This window comes from Sarcophilus harrisii, chromosome 4 (assembly GCF_902635505.1).
Source record: "Sarcophilus harrisii chromosome 4, mSarHar1.11, whole genome shotgun sequence".
Taxonomy (NCBI): domain Eukaryota; kingdom Metazoa; phylum Chordata; class Mammalia; order Dasyuromorphia; family Dasyuridae; genus Sarcophilus; species Sarcophilus harrisii.
Genome location: NC_045429.1, coordinates 328,000,403 through 328,017,199, shown reverse-complemented (window position 1 = coordinate 328,017,199; position 16,797 = coordinate 328,000,403). Strand labels below are relative to the sequence as shown.

The following is a 16,797-nucleotide window of genomic DNA, read 5'->3' as shown; positions in this document are numbered from 1 at the left end:
ACTTATTTTATGCATTTCAAAATATTATCCCAAGAAGAGGTCCAACTTCACCAGAATGGCAAAGGGAAGAAGAGGGAGGAGAGGGTCACGATGCCCACTCTCAAAGCCAGGAAAGGGAGAAATGACAGGAGGAAATGTCAGGCACCGTCAGCAGCGGTAACGGGGAGAATATGTCAAAGTTAGCATCATTCCCAGCTCTCCGCTGGAGACTAGAGCTGAAGTCAGTATGTTGCTGCCACCTGCTGGTGAGACAGGAACATTACCTCCGTGTCTAGCTCCGGGGCTTCTGAAATGTTTTCTGCGTCCATTTCAGAGCATTTCCTTAGTCCTCTCCTTCAGCCAGCTCTAGCCCAACACTTGAACCAAACAATTGCCAGCCCATTTAGTTGCCAAGTTTGGGGATCCCACATAACTCCAGCAGGCTGGAGGAACCAGGTATAAACATGGTTCTGAGGAAGCATCGGGAGCAGCTCATCAGCACTTGGGGGGGGGGGGGTTTGCTAGGGCTACCCCGGTTCATCTCTTCCCCTCTCCCCCACCCCCATCTCTTAAGGACTGTGGTCATGAGGGGAGCTCTAGCTTTTAGGAGAAACTCCACAAGTTTTTGTCTCTTCTTTTTCTAAGGTAGTGGTGGAGGATGAAACATTTAAAAGCTTGCTTTGGTGACCTGGGAAGCCCTAACTACTCATGGGAATGACACCGTCATTGGCCACAGGACAATAATTCCTTTTTCCCTAGCTCCCCTCAGCCACTGAACCAGAAGAACCTATTTCCCCTTGAGGGTTTGCTAAGCGTTAATGAGCTGATGTCTCTGAAGCACACGGAGCTATAAAGAAAGGGGCACAAAATGTGGCCACTGCACTATTAGCATTTATCACAATTATTTCTGGGCTTAATAGGATGCTCCTGCCCCAGAATGAACGCATCAGCAGCAGGTCTTCAATGTTCTGAAGGAAAAGACTTTTTTTATTGCAATATATATCTAGGGGTAGCAGGATTGGAGGTGAGGCAAAGAACACAGAGAATGGAGGGGATGCAGAGGTGGAGCCAGAGTCTCTGCCCCGCTAAGGGCCCTGGGGGACTGCACTCTAGCCAAGTTGTTGGGGCTACAATGGAGTCAGAAAGAATAAATGGGAGATTGGAGGGAATCCGATCCCTTTCAGCCTCCAGTTCCAGAGCTGGACAAGACTGCGTCCCCATTTGGTAGTGATGAACCAAATCCAGAAACCCTGTGCTTGTCATCTGGTTCAAATGTTGCTGTCACTCTGAGGCAGTGGCTTAACTAGGGCAGCCCAAGCAGCTGGGTGCAGTGATGACAGAGAAAATGGGTGCCTTGGAGGGAGGTGCCAGGGAGGGAGGATGCAAGTTGGGAAGGAATGCCAAGCTAGAGTGAGACTCTCCTGGGAAAGCTGTGCTAACCTCATGGCTGGGGCTGGGGTGGGGGGGGGGGGGGGGGGGGGGGGGGGGGGGGGGGGGAAGGGATGGCTCATCCTTCCACTGTAGGATTACCATCAGGACTAAAGACACTCAGGAGAGTTCAAAAATGGGCTCATGGACCCCAAACCAATGGCCTACAGAGAGGATACCATCCATATCCTTTCCCTTAAGGCCTCTGAGAGGAGGGCATAGGTCAAACAGACACTGAGAAAAGAAGGGTGTTTATCCATGGACATTTATTGAGTTCCTAGCAAGGAACAATATGTTATACTAGGGAGCTATAATTACTCAAAGCTCCATAGGAGCCACTTCGAATGCAGATGGGGGGGTGGGGGGGAGAGGAGGGAAAAAAGGAAGCTTTCTTTAAAAACATGCACTAAGTCAATCTCCTGACTCAGGAGTGGGTTGTCTCTTTTGTGACAATAGTGCCAACCTTTCCCCAATTCTCAGCCCCGCAAGTTTGCCTAATAGAAGAGGAAGGAAAGAGCTCAGAGTCTGTGGGAGGGAGTTATGGAATAGAACATTATGGAAGACCACTTTGTCTTCTCCTGGACAGTGTTCTAGACCCACCTGTTGGCCTCAGCCTCAGTAGGCTGGACCAACAACAGGTCCTGGAGGTGGGTGTTTAAGGGGATGGGGGCTTATTAAAGCAGGAGGTGCCGAGAAAATAGGTATATGATGCCAAGAAACCCAGCAAACAGGCCAAGCCTCAATGGTAAAAAGTCCAGGGAATCCTCTAGCTGGGAATGCAAGTGAAGGGTCTGTCGGCGAGTGACCTCCCACTCCCCAGAGTTGTCCAGGATATGCCGAGCCAGCTGGCGTTTCTCTTCCAGGGACAGTTGGGCTGCAATCCTTTCCTCAGCCTCTTCTCGACTCAGCCCATTCCGCTGCATCAGGCGTGACAGCTGGGTCTGGGGGTCACTGGTGAGAAGAAGAGAAAGGAAAAGGGAACAGTACTTAAACGAGAGAATCTCATCTCACTTCCATCCATCAGGGTCATTTTATCTCAGAAGACAGACACAGAAAAATACTTTTCAGCATCTCTTAGGTCCCTCTCGCACAGATGCCCTGGTTTCAAGTTCCACTAGAGTCCAATCCCCAGTGTAAGGAAGGGTAGATTCCTGCTTCCAGACAAGATTAGTAGTGAATATGAATCTAAAAACAATTTCCACTTATATCTCTTCTTCCCTTTCCCAATTCTTTAATGTGCCTTTGAAAAAGAGCATGTCTTAAAATGAACTCCAAGTGTAGAAAGTATTAGTTTGGCCCCGCAGCCCAGAATTTCAACTTAACCCTTCATGAGCAGCAATCCATGTTGGTGACATTAGCTCTCTCCTCCTCTCCCCTTAGGGTTTCTGGCCAAGTCAGTGTGACCTTTACTTAAAGAGCAGTCTCAACCAGCTAAGCCCTTTCAGCTAGCTCCCCAGAGACCTCAAGGCTGCTGGCTGAATTCTGAATAGCTTCCTAAGATCATCTCCAAACTTCCCTTCCTTTGCAGATCAGTCCCAAGTCCTCCCACAACTGATTCCCCCTTACAGAATACTATGCAGAGCAACCAAGCCATGCTGAAGATGTGGGCTATTCCTTAGGCTAAGAAAAGGGATATGTGTATTTGGGGAATGGGGAAGTTTAGATAAAAGTAAGGGCTTTCCACTCAATCAACATTAAACTACCATTTATCTAAAGCCTTCCTTATCCAATACACTTCTGGAAGGAATTTTAAATGTCCTCAGTTCTTGGGGTCAGCTATTTACTAGAACAGAAAGCTACATGCTCCAAAGGTCTTTCTGCTAGACATTCAAAAGATGCTTCCCATATCTAGAATTTACTATCAAGCTCCCATGATTCCTTACGTGGTAGGTTCCCTATTATGCCTAAGGTGTCCCTTCCTCTCTTGAGGAGAGCTGTGAAGTTGTAAGGAAGCTAAATCAGCCTAAAGAAGAAATGTAATCCAATTTTAAGCCCTCTACTCCTTAAGTGCCTTCCCTTTTTGGGTCTTCTGTTTCCACCAAATGCAAAACAGGCTGGCTGATTGCATAGAACACCAGAAATATTGAATAATACCTAATAGGTATCAGAGGGCAACCTTGGCTTATTTTTTTTTTTTTTTTACATTAACAAAACAGCGGCTTTTAAAGAAAATTGGACATCAAAGCTGATTCTTGCCATCTTTGCTATAAATTAGCTTCACGTTTCTAGGATTTTTCCAGCAAGTCTCAATTTTTCAATTTGAAAAATGGGAAGATTTTTGTCCTATCTCTTTCAGGAAATTTGGCAAGATAACCAGGGAAGGAAAAAGTGTGTTAGACATATACAACAAACTCTTCTCACCCACACAGTGAACTCCCCAATTATATCATCTTACTGGTATTTTACTGCAGAACATAGCTAATAAGGTTAAAGTCATGGGGTCATTTCCTACTGAGGTGCCTTGGCTCTGCATTAATAACAACAACTCACATTTACAATTTACAAAGAATTTTGCTGACAACAATACTGTGACATAAGTATGGTGAATATTATTATACCCATTTCACAGATAAGTAAGCAAGTCAATGGGAGACTTAGAAACTTGAAACCTGGCTCATTCTTATAGTGTCAGGGAACTAATAATCTCAAGCTAAGATCTCATTCAGCTATGCAACAGTTTGGATGAATTAAGTGTACCCCAAGTATAATCACTTCCTGTGATAAAAATACATCACTCTTAAATATAGAACAAAGAACCACAAAGCAGGTAATCTTGGATATTTTGGGTACTAAGGTAAAATGCCGGGCTCTACTTCCTATTATGTGCCTCCTATATATCCTCTCTGGGGGACCCCCCTGAATCCAAAATGCCTGAGGAACCAAGGGCCTTCCCAAAGACTGTAAGAGGCATTCAGGAAGCATGTGAGCAGAAAACAGCCTTGGAATCTCATCTGCTCTTGCTCACTCAGTCATTAGGGACCATGACTCATTTTTCCTTGATAGTTTGATTCTCCTCCATTGACCAAGCTTGGATTTATATTTGTCTTGTCCCACTAGCCCCAGGGAACAATGCAGACTAAAGCAGCTTCCCTTGCTCCCTGGTCCTCTCACAGCTGCTCGATGTAGAGCAGCTCAACCACTGTGGGATGCTGGGCGAGTTATTAAACATCTATATGAACAAGATTCACCTTCCTCATTGGCAGTATGGATATAATTATCCCTTATCTACTTATGTTGGAAGCAATCTGTTTGCGACATTATCATCCACAGCAAAATTACAGCATCAACCATCTAGGTTTAATTGCCTGGGTACCTGTAACAACCAGCAGGGGGAGCCCTCCCCGCATACCATGATGCCCTGAGAATCAATGACAAAAATCAGGAAGAAAGGGCCCGCCTTGCATTGGGCTCAACCAGGTAACATCAGACTGGTCACTATTCAGAGCTCAGTTCATTGAGGACTTAATCTCTTATCTCGACAAAGTGAGAACAGTATAGACTGTTGCCCAGCAAATGTCCCTGAGGGAAACTCTCTTACCCAAGATCAAAGGACATCTCTTCATTTCCGAACCCCAACTCACCAATACACCACCACTGTATGCTTCATGAATCGTAACATTGTTTTAGTTTCAAACAGCAAGGGAATGTCCAAGATCACGTACCGATACCCTGGAGAGGAGGGAAAACACCCCAAAGAATAAGAAAAGCCGGTTATCATCCTTTCCTGCTCTAGATACCCTATTCTCTTCGTTCAGCCAAATGACAACAAAAGCACTGTAACTTGGCTGATAAGTTGGATTTTGACCTAGGAAAATGGCAAGGTCGTGGGGCTTTGTACTGGGGAATGGCTGGTTTGGTTGGAATACAAGATCAATGAAAGGAAACAGAGACAGCTGTATGGAACCAGAAGCAGAGGGCACTGAATGTCAGGCTATAGAGATTAGACTTTATTCAGCAGGAAACTACTTGAGGGTTTTTTAGATGGGGGTGGGATGGAATGGCAGAGGTAAAAGAAAACAGAGCAATGATATAGCAAATGGCAGGTACAAAGGCACTGGAAGGAAGGAGATATTATACTCAAAAATGGAACAGGGAGACTTATGGCTACAGAGCTTGGTGTTTGAAGGGAAAGGCCCAAGGGGACCTAGCTGTCAGCTGTCAGGTCACAGTACCTCCAATGAGACAAAGCGTATGGGACCCTCTGAAATCAGTGCTACCAAGGTCCAAACTGAATGTTCTCTCTAAAGGGTTTGGACCATGGAATCCTCCAAATTTGAACATGACACTCCTTAAACATCAGTGGGACATATCACTGGAATAGAGGTGCAGTTACTTAATCCCTTCATGATCAAAAGGAATCTGTGAAATGACTGACTGGCTTCAAGGGATGAAACTCTCAGAAAGGAATGGAAATTTTCTTTGTATGCAACTGGACTAGATGAGGACAAAACCAATGGCCACATTAGCACCAGGCTTTTAATCTCTCAGCCTGTTTTCTCTTTTGCAAAATGTGGATAATGCCATCTGCCCAGACTGACTCAAATGGATCTTGTGAAGGTCAAGTGAGAAAATGTTAAGTGAAAATGCTTGTGTGTCTAGTTGTTTTCAGATGTGTCCAACTCTTTGTAATCCCTTTTGAGGTTTTCTGGGCAAAGAATCTGCAATGGTTTCCCATCTCCTGCAGCTCATTTTACAGATGAGAAAACTGAGGCAAACAGGTTTAAGGGACTTGTCCAAGGTCACACAGCTAGTTAAATGTCTGAGGCCATATCTGAACTCAGGTCTTCCTAACTTGAGGCCTGGCACACCATTCACTGCACCATCCAACTGCCCCCTAGAAAATACTCAGAAATCTATAAAACATGCTACAAATATTAGCAGCAGGACTGACATTCAAGATCAGTGAGCCAGGGAGAAAACCCAGAGCACTTGGTTCCCAGTTGCCTAGCTGTTCTGACCGAGAAGCCCAAGAGAAATACATGAGGCTCCCCAACTCAACAAAGATCAGACTGCATGAAGAGAACAGAGAACTGAGGCTGGTAGCACTGCTTACCCACCATAGGGTCTGAGCCAAGACAAGCTCCTTTTAAAACCTCTTATCTCCCTTTACCTCTCTACTCCCCTTTCTCTTCTCCCCTCGATCTGTCCTTTCCTTCAGGCTCCTCATGGGAGCCTGTGACCAGTGCTTTGGTTCACCAGTAAAGGTCCATTCAGCTGTCACATCCCTCCTGCTTGATAAGCTCTACAAACTATCCTGACTCTATTAAGACATTCTTCTGCCTACACAGAGACCTCCCCCAACAGCTGGTGATCTTATCTGACGTTTGATTATACCAACTTTGACAGTTGTATTTGTTATACTCATCAGGGGAAAACTGGGACTGTGGAAGCCACAGCTGTCATCCCCATTTTTCACCTTATCGAGCTGAAAAGAGCTTTCTGGCTTTTATTTAAGTGAGGCAGGGTGGGGTGGGGGAAGCATAGAGAATGTTTCAGAGCGGGTGACATTATCCAATGCGTAATCTCAAAAGGGAAGCTACACTGCCGCCTTCGAGCCCTACAGATGTACTTGTAACTGGCCTGGGAGGGAATGCAAAGGGCACAAATGAAAGGCAGGAGGGTTCCATTCCTGGAGCCAGGGGGTGGAAGGAGCACAAAGACACAAATCTCTAGAACAGAAAGAGGGCAGAGGAAAGGAGGGCTGACCTAGGGTAAGAAAGAGGATAAACACAAGCCAGGCTAGTAGGAAGGAAACCAAGTTCATGAGCCCAGTATGAATCTGAGTCAGTCACTGCATGCTTTTACAGTGTTAGCAAAGACCAAGAAAGAGAAAGACAAAGACAAAGAGACAAAGACAGAGGGACACAGAAAGAGAAAGAAACACAGACAGAAACAGAGGCAGAGAGACAGAGAAAGACACAAAGAGACAGAGAAGAAGAAGGAATATCTCCTGACTTTGTAAAGTAGAAACAGGCAAAAGGCAAGGAAAAAATTTTGGTTTCAAACATTATGTGGAGGCCAGCAACAGGTTGGAGAAGTCCTGTTTCCTAATTTAATGTTCTAAATATATAACTAATATATTGTAATAGTAGTTGTAGCTACTTCCACAAGAGAATTTTTAAACATTACCTTTCAGGAGTTTGAAGGAAAGAAAAAGGGAGGGGATGAAAGGAAATTAAAATGCATTACACTTCTGAAAGGGACAGCTATGGTATATGTATCAGAGAATGAAGCTACTTTTTCCCTGTTGCTATTGCCATACTTTATCCCTCTAAGACGTGGGGACTTTGGTGTATTTTTTGAAAGATTGCTAATCTAAGCATTAGCCATTGTCTCCTACTCTCTAACCTTTTCAAACTACTTTCTTCTTCCATTATTTCCAACCTTAAAAGAGAGGCAGCCCAAAAGAGTGGACCTGAAATCAAGAAATGCCTGGGTTTAAAACTTGCCTGTAAAATGTACTTATTGTGTGGCTGTAAGTTGTAACCTCTTTGAATCTGTTTTCTTATATCTACAACAGATAAAATACTCAATCTTATATCAATATCAATCTTAGAAGGGTCTTTTGGGGATGAAAAGATGCATTTTTATAAACCTTAAATTCCTCTTAAAATGTCAGTGATTTTAAATAGCAAATCATCTTATTATATGCCCCTCAGTATGTCTGGCTCATTCTTACCTCTCCTCAGGATTGTCTGAGTTGTCCCTAGTTGGACCACCTTTTAAGAGCTATTTTATCCCTTCCCCCCACTATTTTTTTTTAGCTCCAGCTAAAGATTCATCTCCAGAAAACCTTCATTGAAAATGTTCCCTCTAACTGCCCCTAGTTCTAACCATCCTTGCTTCTCATTGTCCCACTTGATTACTTATTTCTTTGAACACCAGAGTACCTTACTCCCCTTAATTATAATATATGTAATCTATATTATATAGAAGAATACACATAAGTACTCTTCTAGATTTTTAATGACTGATTGCATTGTTTCTACTTGTCTGGAGGGCCAGTCCCTTCAGATCCTTATAGCACAGTGCTATCAAGGTCAAGGATATCTATTTCCCGCAAATTAAGACAACTCTGAGATACCACTACACACCCGTCAGATTGGCTAGAAGGACAGGGAAAGATAATGTGAAATGTTGGAGGGGATGTGGGTAAACTGGGACACTATTACATTGTTGGTGGAACTGTGAATACATCCAGCCATTCTGGAGAGCAATTTGGAACTATGCTCAAAAAGTTATCAAACTGTGCATACCCTTTGATCCAGCAGTGTTTCTACTGGGCTTATATCCCAAGAAATCTTAAAGAAGGGAAAAGGACCTGTATGTGCAAGAATGTTTGTGGCAGGTCTCTTTGTAATGGCCAGAAACTGGAAACTGAGTGGATGCCCATCAATTGGAGAATAACTGAATAAATTGTGGTATATGAATATTATGGAATATTATTATTCTGTAAGAAATGACCAGCAGGATAATTTCAGAAAGGCCTGGAGAGACTTACATGAACTGATGCTGAGTGAAATGAGCAGGACCAGGAGATCATTATATACTTCAACAACAATACTATATGATGATCAATTCTGATGGATGTGGCCATCTCCAGCAATGAGATGAACCAAATCAGTTCCAATAAAGCAGTAATGAACTGAACCAGCTACACCCAGGGAAAGAATTCTGGGAGATGACTAAGAACCACTACATAGAATTCCCAATCCCTCTATTTTTGTTTGCCTGCATTTTTTATTTCCTTCACAGGCTAATAGTACACTATTTCAAAGTCTGATTCTTTTTGTACAGCAAAGTAACTGTTTGGACACGTATACTTTATTGTATTTAATTTATACTTTAACATATTTAACATGTATTGGTCAACCTACCATCTGGGGGAGGGGATGGGGGAAGGAGGGGAAAAATTGGAACAAAAGGTTTGGCAATTGTCAATGCTGTAAAATTACCCATGCATATAACTTGTAAATAAAAAGCTATAATAATAAATAAATAAAAATATAATTTAAAAAAAGGATATCTATTTCCCAATGAGGAAAAATTCCTACTTCACAGGTATCACTCTTAAGCCATAGATTAGCCATCTTGCAAATAGATGGTACATATTAGGAGGAAGAATGGAAAAAAACAATACATAATTCAATACGATACATTCTCATCACCAGGGAGAAAGATCAGCTACAAATCCATCTCCTCTAGATTGAGTCAAAAGCATCATCAAATGTTAAGTTCCTCAATGGTGAGAATAACATGTTTTCTAATCTACATGTATCCTTCCTTCTTGTGGGGCCTAGAATAGAATTCTGTACCTAGTAAGTAAAAATAAATGTTTTAATTGACTAGCCATGTCCAGTTCTCCACCATCACCCTATCCATGTCACCATAATTGACTTGTTATAAAGGTTAACAAAATTAATGCTGTCCCAGCATTTATCAGGGATGCCCTTGAATTCATCAGGAAAGTATTACAACTCAGGCTCCTCCATTACCTCCCCTTTTCCAATCTCACCCTGAACCAAGTACTTCAGGATCTGCTTCAGCATCTCCTTACGAATCTCTGGATGGGTAATGGCATTCAGCAGTTTCCGCTTCTCTGACTGGTGGAAGATGATGCTTCCCAAGGCCTGGCGGTTGATCTCACCATTCTCTAGCAGGATCTCACGTCCAAAAGCTTGCACAATACGATAGTAGGCAGGGTAGCCTGGCTTTACCACTGGCAAGAGAGAGGGAAAAGAGACAAGCACAGGACTGAACTTTGAAGGATTTAGTCCTATTGCTGTTAAAAAGTCTTCAAGCAAGACTGGTGGTATAATCTGATTTAAAAAAAAAAAAGTATATTTTGATGTATGGCTTAACTATCCTAAAGGAACAGATAGTTTATCTTTTTACTCATAAAAATAAAGATGCAGAATTAGAGGACTAAGGAGAATAAATAATTCCTTACCTTAGAAACAAATGTCAAGGAAGAGATTCCAAAAGAAAAAGGAGCTTTAAAAAAGAGGACAGACAGTAATAGAAGTAGAAAAGAAGAAAAGGAAATTAGATTAAGTTAAGTACTAACTCTGCCACCCATAGAGCCTGAAAGACTGCTCAGAATACCCTTAATTCCTTTTGGGCAACTAAAGGAGAGAAGGAAGAAGGTTATAAAAGGTGTTGGGGACATAGAAAAGAAAAGAGCTGTCTATTGTTTTCTGCCTATGAGACTATAAGCTCCCTTAATGTAGGATTTATACCACACCTATCTTTGAACACAGGAAGAGCTTAATGTTTGCTGAATTGAATCACCTCCTTTCCCATCCTCCAACTCACCCTGGTGAGCAATGATATCTGCATCGATCACAGCACAGCCCAGATCCCTGAACACTTGAACTACTGAGCTCTTTCCTGAGGCAATGCCCCCTGACAGGCCCACGAGGAACATCCTGCCTCAGCAAGACTGGATCACTTCAGCCAGCCCAACAGGAGAGGGGCCAAGGAATCCCTAGGTAACAAAACAAAACAAAGATGATTAAGACTGGAATTTAGGAAAGAGTGTAACTATTGCAACAAAGCATGTGCCTGTCATGGAAAAGGGATACAGTGTGAAATGAAACCTATAGTCTCTGTGTTGGAAGAATTTATAGTCTGAGAAAGTTCTTGTCTTCGAGAAGGGAGGAGAAAACATATCTATATAAAAGCAATGAAGAACACCCTTATTAAGAAACCTATCAATAAACACAAATGCCATCATTTCATGCCATCAAATTCTATTCTGTATTATGATGATTTATGTAGTCATTGCATATTTAAAACATCCTATCCTATCTGCTAGGGTAACTAGGTGGTGCAGTAGATGAGTACCAGGCTTGGGGTCAGGAAGATTCATCTTCCTAAGTTCAAATCTGACTTCTGACACTTAACAGCTGTGTGACTCTGAGCAAATCACTTAATCCTGTTTGCACCTGTTTCCTCTTCTGTCCAATGAACTGTAAAAGGGAGTGACAAGGGGCAGCTAGGTGGCAAAATGGATAGAGCACCAGCCCTTAAGTCAAGAGGACCTGAATTCAAATCCCACCTTAAACACTTAAGCTGTGTGACCCTGGGCAACTCACTTAACCCCAATTGCCTCAGGAAAAAAAAAAAGGGGGGGGGAATGACAAACAACTCCAGTATCTTTGCCAAGAAAAAACAGGGTCAAGGAGAATCAGAACATGACTTCGACCATTGTACAGCAACAACAGAAGATCCTGTTTTGCTGTAAGCTCTATTAAGCCAAGTTATTCACAAGAATGTAAGCTTCTTGAGAAGAGGGGTTGTTTTTGCCTTTGTATTCCTTGTGCTTAGCTCCAGTAGTAAGTGTTTATTAAATACTTACTGATTTATCAACCTCATTCAAACAACCACTTTGATGTCTACAGTATACCAACACTAGGAGAGACACAGATAATTTAGACATGATTCCTGTCCTCCTAGAATTTACACACCTGAATAGTATTATATAAATGTGTAAGTGCTGAGAGAGTCTGAACAAGGTCAAGTAGAGTTAATTAAGAAATACTTCCCTTGTAATAGATGCAAGTTTTATTGAGTCAGCTTTTGAATAAGGAATACAGATTGAAAGCTGCATGTAGAAAACTCACAGCACAAATAGGATGCAATCTTTTATTCTTGTAAACCACCTTTTAAGAGGCAGAGTGGTTTAGTGGTTCAGGAGCTCACCCTAGAGTCAGGAAGACCAGGGCTCAAGTCTCACTTCTGACACAGACTGGCTATGTGTCTGTGGGCAAATCACTGAACTTGAAAGGTCATTAACCTAAGTCGCCAGAGCCAACTTGCTAGGATTCAGTTACAGAAAACAATGATGATTTATTTGTATTCCTAGAGTGAGCTCTATATCAGAAGCTCCCAGATAAAATTACAGATGTGGTTAAAAAAGTAAGCTCCCTCTATCTAAAAAGGAAAAAATAGGTCACCTGATATTCACTTAACATTTTCCAGACTGGGAAACTGAGAGTTACTGAAAGGAAAAATCATGCCTATAGGCACACAATAAAATCACTAGAGACCTTAAAAATTCAGTCTAGGTGCCCAGGTATTCAGCCCAGCCCTATTACCAGATATTCTCTCAGGCTTCCTCCTAGGAAAATGGTGAAGCATTCCAAACTATATTGGCTCTCAAGGCTGAGTGAGTTTAGTCTGTCTGAGCAAAATAATCCTTCCTTTCTTGTCTAGGAGTTGTCCAGATGGGGAACTCAGACACAAACAGCAGCTTATGTTCAGCTGCCACTAAGCCTGCTGGAGCAAGAGTTTTTGCCAAGAAGAAATTCTAAGGCGGAGAGGCTGGAGAAGAAGCAAAAGGGCCTTCATGGGAGGTTCTAACTAACTCAAAGCATCAATGTGAGTAACTAGGGACTGGGGGATAGGGGAAGCTGAGTGATAGCATTTACTATCAATCAGTCTAACAAACTTTTATTAAAGACTTGCCATGTGCCCAACACTGGATTAAATGCTAGAGAACAAGCACAAAAGGCAGTTCCTGCCCTTAAGGAGTTTATATTCTAATGGTGAAAGATGAAATAAAAAGGAAGTGAAGTGAGTTCTTTCTTGGTAGCAAAATGGTAAAGCCTAGAGTCAGAAGCAAGTCAGAAGATTGGAAGGATGAGGAGGCCTTTCATCAAAATGAAGTTTCCAGGAGGAATTCACCAAAGAGGAATGGTGACTTACAATGTAATTCACTTGTATTTGGTTGCACATTTTCTTTGCATGTGTTCTTTATGCTTTTTTGTTTTCACAGATGTGTCCTTTGTCTTTCCACATACTGAAGGTTTCCTGAAGAATGACAGGATCAAAATACCTTGGTGTTTATTAAGTCCATTTTACATATGAGTAACTGAAGCCCAATTGGTTCTGACTCTTTGTAATGCCATTTTAGGGATTTTCCTTAGCAAAGATTTTAAAGTAGTTTGCAATTTCCTTCTACAGCTCATTTTACTGGTGAGGTGACTAAGGCAAACAGGATTAAGTGACTTGCTTGAGGTCACAATGTTAGTCTGAGGCCAGCTTAAAGATGGAGGGAGAGAAAGAGGGGAGAAGAAGAGGAAGAAAAGTTCTAGGTCTTCCCCTAAATCCAGGAGAAGGCTCTGTGATGCAGAAGGGGTACTAAAGACAAATGTTTGTGCCTATAAATGAAACTAATATATAATCTATATAGCAAGGATGAAGATTTTGTTTCTTTTAATCAAAGCCACTTAAAAAAAGGTAATTCACTATACCCCATCAAAAATTTTAAAACATGGCTATTCATAAAACCTTCTCATTTCATTCTCAGAGAAAAATCCTAACTAAGATTCATACTCTAAAAAGTGTATCAGGGATGGAGAGGTGGGAAAGGAAAGAAGGAAACAAGCATATTTAGCATCTAATATGTTTGAGACACTGTACTAAGTACTTTTCAAATATTTTATTTGATCTTCACAACAATCCTGGGAGATAGGCACTAATATTATGCATTTTAGTGTTAAGGAAACTGAATCAGACAACGGTTACATGATCTACCCAGGGTCACACAATTAGTAAGCATCTTTTGCCTCATTTGAACTCAGTTCTTCCTCACTTTAGACCTAGAACATCACCTATATACTTCTAGGAAAAGGGATGACATATTCCATTTTAGAAAAATAAACAACAACAACAAATTGAGGGGCATCTCTGGTCATCCTGATTTATATTCTGCCATTGGATCATGATGCTCTCTCTGGAAGAGAAAGTGAGGCTGATGACTTCAAACAATCCAAACACACTTGAATCCAACTCACTTTCTCTTCAAGAAGGAAAAACAAACAAGAAAAATCTATTTTTTTTCTTCTAGACTTATCTACTAGTGTCCTTTTATGATTTGATAAAACAATGTTGCATTTTTGCAGCTAATGAAACAACTGGTGATACCATTTCAGGGCAAGCTAGACCAAATTAAGCTGCAAGTTAGGTATTTCTTATCCTTGTCATTCAGAATCAGGACTTAATTATCTGTGGATTGAAGGAAACACTAGGCCAAATAATGCCCAGTTGTTAATCCAAAACCATTTCTTCTGGACCTTCAAATTTGTCATATGACTACTTTTTTTGCAGCAGCAGCAGCAAATTTACCATACTAATTATGATTACGTTAGCTGGTACTGAAATTAATTTTCTTCCCCTAAGGACACATTGAATAATGGAGGAAGAGACAAACCAAATATGTGCTAAGGGAAGCCAATTTAGAATTTTAAAGTTTGTCATGGAAAATTCACACAGATAACTGATAACCGATTGGCTACTATGAAGAATTACCCTTCCTCAAAGAATTTATCATCTAATATGGTAAACCAGAATCAATGGACTCATCAATTCTGTATTATACAACTGTAATCATTTTTTGTCCAATGGGGTCACTTGAGGCAACCTCCATACTACAAATAGAAGAGATATGAGAATTTCATTCAAATGAGCCTAAGAACACTGGTTGAAGCATCCAAAACACAATAATAAAAACAATAAGCATTTATATAGGACTTCACATATATTATCTTATTTGGTCCTTATGATAATTCTCTGAAGTTTAGTGCCAGTATCCTCATTTTACAGATAAGGAAACTGAGACTGAGAAAAGCTAAATGACTTGTTTAGAGTCATAGTCAGTTGTGTCAGAAATGGGATTTGAACTCCAATCTTCCTGATGCAAGTCTAGCACACTATCCTTTGCATCATATAGCTAGTCGATAATCTAGCAATAAACATTATTCTAAGCACTCCATGCTTATCCTCTCTTAAAATAAAACAAAATAAAGTAGTATTTTTTTTTTTTTTTTTTAGTGGTGACATTAACTTAGGGAGTTTGGCTAGAGCCCTGGTACTCACATGGCATCATTAACCTCAGGGATACAGAATCAGCTTGAAGAGACCTTAGAGACAGTTAATTCCAAACCTTTAATTTGACAAGTAAAATAGAAGTATAGAACAATTAGGGAATGTACCCCAAATCACCCAGTTTAACAGGCTATGTCTATTCTGTGCTCTTCTCAGGACATCTAGAGACCATAAATTCATTTTAACTTTAGTTTAATTGAAACCATAGTTAGGAAGATAAATCTGCTCAAGAGGGAAACAATAATACACTACAAAGGCAAAAAGATTACTGATCTTTTAAATACCATACCAGTACCACTACTCCCTTCTTTATGGAGAGGAAGGAGAGAGTTAACTCGGTACAGAATAACAAAGAGCAATGCAGCCAGGATACAATACTAGGAAACCCAAGTTTTAGCCTAAGGTTTATCCCTGGCAAATCATTTCATCTGCTTGTGTCTTTGAAAACAAAGCACAGCTGTTCCCTCTCTAGAAGGCCAGGAGCATTAAAATACAAGCATGGAATGGCTTTGGATTTCTTGAGTTAAAAGTCAAGGAGTACAATGTAATTAATTGTATACAGAACATAGAACCCTTTTGTGTATGAAGACATAAGAAAACTTGGTTTCCTGGAAAGTAAGTGGAAGTCCATCAGGAGGGGGATAGCTGAATAAATTATGGTATATAAACGTAATAAAATAGTATTGTTCTATAAGAAATGATCAGTAGGATGATTTCAGAAAGGCCTGGAGAGACTTACATGAACTGATGCTAAGTGAAGTGATTAGAACCAAGAGAATATTGTACACAGCAACAACAAGATTATGATGATCAACTCTAATGGACTTGGCTCTTTTCAACAATAAGGTGATTTAGGCTAATTCCAATAGATTTGTGATAGAGAGAGCCATCTACATCCAGAAAAAGAATTATGAGGAGTGAATGTGGATCACAACATAGGATTTTCACCTTTTTTGTTGTTTTTTTGCTTACTTTTTCTTGTCTTTCTCATTTTTTCTTTTTTAATCTGTTTTTTCTTCTGCAGTATGATAAATGTGGAAATATGTTTAGAAGAATTGCAGATATTTAACCCAGATTGTGTTATTTGCTGTGTAGGGGAGGGGGGTTGAGGGAAGGGAAAAATTTTTGAAACACAAGATTTTACAAGGGTAAATGTTAAAAACTATTTTACATGTATTTTGAAAATAAAAAGCTATTATTTAAGAAAAAAGAAAGAAGGAAAACGAAAAGTATAAATTTCACAACTAGGCACTGAGGAGTCTCTTACTCCTAAAATATAGGTTCTAATAAAATGGACTAGTAGAGAAGTGCTTACAATCCTTTCACTGCTAGAATTTAAGGGATAACCTCTAAGTCATGTGTCCAATTCTAGTCTTCTAGATCTTTTACTTATTGCTATTAAGTATTATATGTAGGGTATTTTGGAAAACCATAAATACTCCTTATGGACAAGAATCAAGTCTATATTTCTTTTCCTCTATCCCCACAAAGTAGGTACTC

General features: G+C 40.8%; 1 protein-coding gene across 5 annotated transcripts in view; it reads right to left on the bottom strand.

Moving 5' to 3' along the window:
- Positions 1–1,656: 1,656 nt before the first annotated feature.
- The window catches only part of DCAKD (dephospho-CoA kinase domain containing), a 35,660-nt gene continuing 20,519 nt past the window's right edge, over positions 1,657–16,797 (bottom strand). For 4 of the 5 annotated variants that reach the window (XM_023502483.2, XM_012548443.3, XM_023502482.2 and 1 more), the window contains exons 2-5: positions 10,723–10,894; positions 9,923–10,126; positions 4,989–5,076; positions 2,011–2,358 (exon numbers count right to left, since the gene is read on the bottom strand). In XM_023502483.2, coding sequence (XP_023358251.1) covers positions 2,082–2,358; positions 4,989–5,076; positions 9,923–10,126; positions 10,723–10,834 — 681 coding nt within the window. In that variant the 5' untranslated portion in view covers positions 10,835–10,894 and the 3' untranslated portion in view covers positions 2,011–2,081. Of the gene's footprint in view, positions 2,359–4,988; positions 5,077–9,922; positions 10,127–10,722; positions 10,895–16,797 lie in introns of those variants that run through there. The other variant, XM_031965992.1, reaches the window with a different exon arrangement.